General features: G+C 43.2%; 1 protein-coding gene across 1 annotated transcript in view; it reads left to right on the top strand.

Annotated features, from left to right (window-relative positions):
• The first annotated feature begins 1282 nt into the window (after positions 1-1282).
• Positions 1283-7172, top strand: part of PTPRN (protein tyrosine phosphatase receptor type N) — a 157695-nt gene continuing 151805 nt past the window's right edge. The window contains exon 1 of the mRNA XM_088472322.1: positions 1283-1566. Within this exon, the coding sequence (XP_088328448.1) occupies positions 1485-1566 (82 nt within the window). The 5' untranslated portion in view covers positions 1283-1484. The remainder of the gene's footprint in view (positions 1567-7172) is intronic.

Raw genomic sequence — 7172 nt, 5'->3', positions numbered from 1 at the left:
GCAGGAGATGCTGGGGATAAAAGAAAAGGAAACTATAAATGAGAATTATTATAAACAGAAAATTGACAGGTACAAGCAGCGCCCCCTGTCCTGCAGTGCCCTATGCCACGGCACATGTCGCACCACCCTAGTTACGGCCCTGACTACTACTAAACTTTCTCTCCTTATTTTTATGATCCTGACAGCTGCTGCAGAGTGACAGCGGACCTGCGCTCTATTGGCTTTAAAAAGTTTCATAGTACCAAATTTTGTAAGGTGGTCCTGGTCAGCAGTGTATTTTACCTAGGGACTTCAGGACAGCAGCCCACCCTCCCCCCCAGTAAAACCACCATACACCCCAGTCTCCTCGTCTGTGCACTGACAGCTGGCAGACTTCCCATTGGGCGCCTACGCTACTTACACGCTGGACTGCCAGTCCCAGGGGTGGAGTTTGGTCCCCCTGGGGACTGCCTTTCCGGACTGCTGTTAGCAGAAAGAGCTTCCAATTCTGCGTTGAGCACGCTAGAACTACCTGGCTTCTAGAGGGCTACAGCCGATGCAGTCCCTAGAAATGGGGTTGTGTGCTCACGCACATTTTTCCCTACCTTCCCATTCCCTGTTAGATTGTGCAATGGACACTGCTGCCCGAAATGAATAGCAGCCGGGCAGCCCCCCCATTCACCATTAGGTAGGAGCCACTTGTCCTGGAAGATTGTTTCCTAGGCAAAGTAGATAGTTACATTTTCATTAAAATGATGTGGGAAATGTCAGGCAGTGGGACAATCAGGGAAGGGGATTTGGCTTAGTGGGCCAATGATGGTGAGGCTAAGCTCCATGCCCCTGGTGAAGAGAAAAAAAATTGTTGCCTGGCAGCACCCATCATGGTGGAGTATTATTGAATTTCCACCATCATTGAAAAAATCATTGGCTATTGGTGGCAAAACCATCGATAGTTGTTAACCAACAATGGTCGATGGCCATCCCTATCCTACAGTACATTACCTAGGCAAAGTACTGTAGGTAATTAATTTCCTACATTTTATAACATATTTTAGGCATTTTTGACAATTCCCAGGCAGCAGAGTAGTTAATGAATATAATTTCCTGCTCTCCCTTACACATATCAGTCACTGTGCACAATGCCTGCTTTCCCACTTTTCCTGTAACATACTGTATATTTGCAAATATTGTCTCCCTAGCCAATAGCAAGCCACCAGAGAACAAGGAGAGAGTTTAGCAGCGTGAGCCCCATTCATGGAACCTATAGCCTGTGGGCGGGGTCCGGGGACTAGGGCGGGGCTGGCGGGCGCAGTAGTCTCTCGGCTGTCACTCTCCAGCTGCTGCCGCTGTCCGTGGTGCTGATCTGGGCCGGGGAGGAGAGGGTGCTCTCCCCGGGTATCTGTCTGCTGGGAGTTCAGTATGTCGCCAGCCTGAGGCGGGACCGGAGCCCAGGGCAGGGCTCGCATCTCATCTCGTACCGAGCGGTGGCGGCCTTCAGCGCCAGGATGAGTCTCAGAGCTGGGAACGTCCTCTGCCTCCTTCTCCTCACCTGCTGCCACCACGGGGGCTCGGCGGCCCGCAACCACGGTGAGCGCCTCCCGCTGCGTGCATGTATCCCCTAGCTTCTGCAGAACCTCTTTAGGCTCCCTCCAACTTGCTAATACAGTAGGTTTAGTGTAATTGATGAGATCATGTCAAGGAGCAGACTAGAAGCTGTGCATGTGTGTAGGAGTAATAGCGCCCCTTGCCGTCCAGATGGGTCTGCCCCAGGTCAGAGGCTCTGTGCCCCTAATTATTCTCATGTTAGGTGTAGTAGTAGTAGTAATATTTCAAATACTACTGTTGCTATAATCATTAGCATTATTACATTAAATTGGCAACATATGGGTTATACTGATTCCATTGCTGACCCTTTTGTTTTGGGCTAAACCATGGTACATACATTAAAGTTACAGTGATAGAGAAGAACATATATTATTGGAGAATTACAGAATCTTTGTACATTTGTGATGATTATTAATAGCAGCTTGGAGCCCCCACTAACATGACACAAATCCCCCACTTAGGGGATGTTATATTTTCCTTAGATATTCAAGTATCTAATAGTATTTCTCTGCTTGTGGGTGATCCAGGAGATGTGATTCACACAGGCATGCTGAACTCGAAAATAAGATTTTTAATGATATTTTCCATTTGTGTAACAAAAAATCTTCAAGTCTGATGCCATTTTGTGTATGAGATAAATCTTGTGACTTCAAGGTTTGTGAGTGTAATTTTGGGTTGGTATGTTCAGAAAAAGTCTTGGCATTTGTTTATAACGTCATTAAAATATTGTTGATGAAAAATCAGTTGAGTTCAAACTGTGTTGTTGTTGGGGAGCTTTTTGACCTTATTTTAAGTCAGATTTCCTCTATGCAACTGGTAGAATGTCTGGTGTTTCACATTTGAATGAAACGAATGCTAGATTTGTATTATACTATCTATAATACAGACATATGTTCTATTTTTAACTAATAATTAATTGCAATATGTGATTTAGCTACTGCCATGCCTATGCAATTTTTTATATGATCCAATACTGCATTGGGCATAAACAGATGATCTATAACACAGGGATTAGTTGTCATTTAACAGAGCAATACTCCTGTATCTTATTCATGTTAGTATTTATCTGATTTAACAATAATCACCACTCGTACTGTGATCTGGGATTGGCAGGTGGTTTAGCGGTAGCATTGGTGAGAAGCAAGCATTATATGTACAGAAAAGGACAAATCAGATGTCTACGTCCAAAGATTAGTGATCTGGCCCCATCATATTGTTTTCTCGTTCCCCTACTCTCTCAGCTCTGCTGTGTTTTACCAGGATTTTATCATGCCTACCAATCCAGATCCTGCTATTTAATTTAGTAAAACCCATGAGATAAACATAACAACAAGCAGAAAGTTCCCTTAAACTGGGTACACACCTAAAGATTTATCTGCCCAATATGTCTGGTGGGAAGGAAAATCTGGTAATGTATGGGAGCAAATGACAATGAACCATTTGCTCCCAAATGCAAGAAAATGAACAAAAATGAGTGTTCAGATAAATTAGTTAAATGATTAAAGCAAATTTGTCTGAATGACCATTGTCCGTTTTCAGGCATTTGGGAACAAATTTCGATTGTCATTTGCTCCCACACATTACCAGATTTTCTTCTCCACCAGATAGATTGGGCAGATACATCTTTAGCTGTGTACCCAGCCTTATAAAGGACTTGTGTGGCTGATCAGGATGTAAGGGGTCCATTTGTATTAGGATTGGTTATAGCTATGGGCGTAACTGGTGAAAGGGGTGCAGCTGCTATGGAGCCCAGAGCTGAAGGGGTGCCCATCTTGCTTGTCAAATTCGCATGTTATATACATTTTCCAACATTGGGTGGTACATAGGGGCCCTTAGAAACTTTTGCTATGGGACTTCAAATACTTAGTTACGCCCCTAGTTATAGCTATAGTGGTAGCTAGATTACTGTTAATAATAATGATCATTAATCCATGTGGAAGCTGGTGGAATCATTCATGCAGAAGCAGTAACAATATTTTCTACCCGCAGATTACTTTCATTTATTTGTCTATATGCGCCCTCACATTCTCTGAAATACATATGGTGTAAGCCTGTGCCTGTGCTTTCTGACTACGTCTTTGTGCCATGAGGCAGCGCTGTTGCTTTTTCCTGCACTGGATTATGACACATTATAGCCAGCTGTAATGTATTTGTATTTACCCTCAATCATTATAGCTTGTCATATAGGTATGTCACCGTTCCCAAAGTAATTGGCCTTTAGACACACTGAGCTTGAATCAGAGTCGCACTCAAATTCTATGCAATTGCATTTGCTTTCCTTGCACGGAAATAAATGTGACCATTCATCTGTATTTAGAGTTGGCTGCATCTATGCGACCACATTACCTTCTCAACCTGCCTGTGAAAGTAACCATCACTATCAGCCTGCATTTGCACTAGCACCATCCTTGGTGCTCTGCAGGCAGAACTCTGATTAGCTCACAAGTCCACCTACACACCAAACGAATCCCATGTGCAAACACCCTGTTGCCGCCCAGTGGAGATGCGACTGAGATATGTACAACTCAGAATCACACTTAATTGCTGAAAGCTGGTCATGCAGGCTCTGACACAAGTGCAGCTGCTAAAATCGTATGATCTGTATACGTAGCCAACAAACATTTGAAGTACATACCATGATATAAGGGAAGCTTGGTATTACACTTGTGCACGTTACATGAATGCTACTATTAGTGCAATAACTTTTTATATATTCCACTTTACTTACCCCAAATTAATACAAACACTGAAAATTAACAGAATTATGCCAAATCAGTGAAACACTTAATATAGTTCAAATTAAGCATGTCAATTAATTTAAGATTCCAAATGAATAATAAGCACCATGCATATTATATAACCAACCCAAATCCTGCTTAAGTCCATTAAAACAACAAACCTCACCAAGCATGGGCGTAACTACCATAGGTGCAAGGAGTGCAGCTGCTATGGGGCCCAGAGCTGAGGAGGGCCCATCTTCCTTGTTAAAGTTACATGTGTTATATACATTTTTCACCATTGGGTGGTACATAGGGGCCCTTACAAACTTTTGCTATGGGGCCTTCAAATACTTAATGAATATTCACTTGGTGAGAAGGGCATAACTATTAAGTGTAAACAAATATTAAGAGCTTGATATTAAACTACAGATAATATCTCCAGTTTAATATATACAAAATTGCCAAAATAAAAATGCGTGTCTTTAAATATTATGTTAAACATAACTGTTTTAATTGCAGCAATCCAATATAATAAAATTTTTATCAAATAACGATTTAAGTACATTTTAAGAATTAAGTTTTTAGTAATTTGTATGAAGTCTGAGCCTGATGCATTACGGATCACTTTTGTGATCGCAGCTGCGATTACGCACGCAGTCCCACTGCAAAAATATGCTAATGATTGCTATCGCAATGCCATCACAGCCCAACATAAGGACACGCACTGTACCTTACACACATCTGTAATACTTAACAAGTCTGCAAAACCATTGGTAACATAGAGTACCATCGCAGCCTCACGCACACTTGCACAAGGTCTGACCTTACTCCAAAATTCTAACCTCATCGTAAGCAATGAAAGCCCAAGCTGCGTATGCCATCGCAGTGGCTAATTTATGCATGCCCCTGTAATGGCGTTCAAACGCACTGGCACGCTTGCGTTTCGCCGACCACTACCCCCAAACGATCACTGCCTGTTAATCACTTTGCGATGGGTCAGCGTAGTCAAAGCGATCACAGTCCAATCACAGTGAGACCTTTGCGCACTGTGATGCATACTCATGCTCAGAACGCAACAATCACCCGACTGCATGCGTAATCGCTGTTGCGATCGGTAATTAATCAGGCCCTATATTCCTACAAATTATCTCTTTTTCAAATCTCTCTGGAGGAAACCAGTATGGCTGCCAGACATAGTAAGTCTGCTATAAAGACACTATTTCTCAGACTCTCAAAATGTCACGTGATAGCAGAGAGTGGGGAGATAAATGTCACAGTGAAAACAGAGGGGCATTCTCAAGACTGGAATTAGATTAAAATGCCGGTGGCTGTTTAATCCAGACAGCGTGAGCCCGACAGCAGGAATTCCCGACAGCGGCAGGTAAGTGATCTAACCCTCCCCTCTCCCTACCCCCTAACCCTCCCTTAGGGCTGCCTAACCCTAAACTCCCAGGGTGGTGCCTAACCCTAATCTCCCCCCGGGGGTGCCTACCCCTAACCCCCCCTTACCGCTCCCTAAACCTAACCCTCCTGGGGAGTGCCTAACCCTAACCTCTCCCTGTGGGTGCCTAACCTTAACCCTCCCCCCTAGGGGTGCCTAACCCTAACCTCCGCCCCCAAAAAACCTAACGCTAACCCCGCTGACTGCCTTAAACCTAGCCCCCCCCCCGCGGCTAACAGGACAGGCGCCCCAGACTTACCTCGTTCGGTCACGCGTCATCGTGGATTCCGGCATCGGGATTATGATAGGCGTCGGTATTTCGACGCCTATCATAAATCCTTTGCCAGCATTCTGCAGTTGGGATTGTGACCAACATAACTACATCCCCCCAAAACTCACCGCTCACTGCATCATGTGTTTGCCATCGTAGTCATAAATCACTGTGGGGTTATCAAAAATTAATATCAATCTGAAGAAATAAACCAAGGAAAATGGTAAATAACAAACTTCTAGTTATAGTCTTCCACAGTTATCTATGTTAAAAACAAACAAGGATATTTTTCCATGGGATTGCTGTTTAACAAATGCTGCAGATTTCATTTGTGAATTTGGAATTAATATTTCAAAGACTCATCTGTTAAACTACACATTGTGATATTATATCTGGATGTCATTTGAGTTAATATTTGTCATTTACGGGGAATACCACAAATATTAAGTATCACCCGAATGTAAGAAGTGGGGGCCACAGCAGAACTCTCCATATCTCCACATTTCTGACTGCAGCCGTAGCCGCCCTAGGTTTCTATGGGGGCTGCAAAACTGTCAGATTTACCAAGCTCCGGAATGCGATGCATTCTGTAGTTTAGCCCCGGTAGGTAATGCAGTCCGAAGTTGCAGTTGTTGCCTATGGGTGCATTCCGCAAAAATGACCGGGAGAGGTTTCTTCCAGAACCCTCCTCTGCAATGGCCACCACACATGCATAGTCAGCAGAGCGCGTACATGCAGTAGCGCAGCTTGGTCCCAGTATAGAAATTAGGTGACCGCTAATGCGATCACTTCACTTCTAACACATCACAGGGATGGGCTTCTTTTCGGAACTCCTGTCCCTGCATGTGGTTTTTGTTTAATTCCCATGAATATTAATTTCTTAATGCCACGAATAGCAATAAGTTCCACGTGCATCTATAAATTTAGCCACACTTACAAATAGCGTATTTACGGAAGTATGTTTAGTTGTACACTTCTCAAGTTACATCCAACTCTGCAAAAGTAACATATTCCAGATCTACTTGACCTAGATACACTATCATACAACCTTAAAAAAGTTTGTTAAAATTTGTTTTTGATAGGGTTAAAAAGCCTTGGTTATTAGGTATGAATAACATATAAGGGGTAAATTTACTAAACTTATCAAGTTGGTGCG

Source organism: Taudactylus pleione, unplaced genomic scaffold (assembly GCF_031769625.1).
Source record: "Taudactylus pleione unplaced genomic scaffold, aTauple2 ptg000122l, whole genome shotgun sequence".
NCBI classification, from domain to species: domain Eukaryota; kingdom Metazoa; phylum Chordata; class Amphibia; order Anura; family Myobatrachidae; genus Taudactylus; species Taudactylus pleione.
The sequence above is the reverse complement of the archived record's forward strand: the minus strand, read 5'-3'. Positions and strand labels throughout refer to the sequence as shown.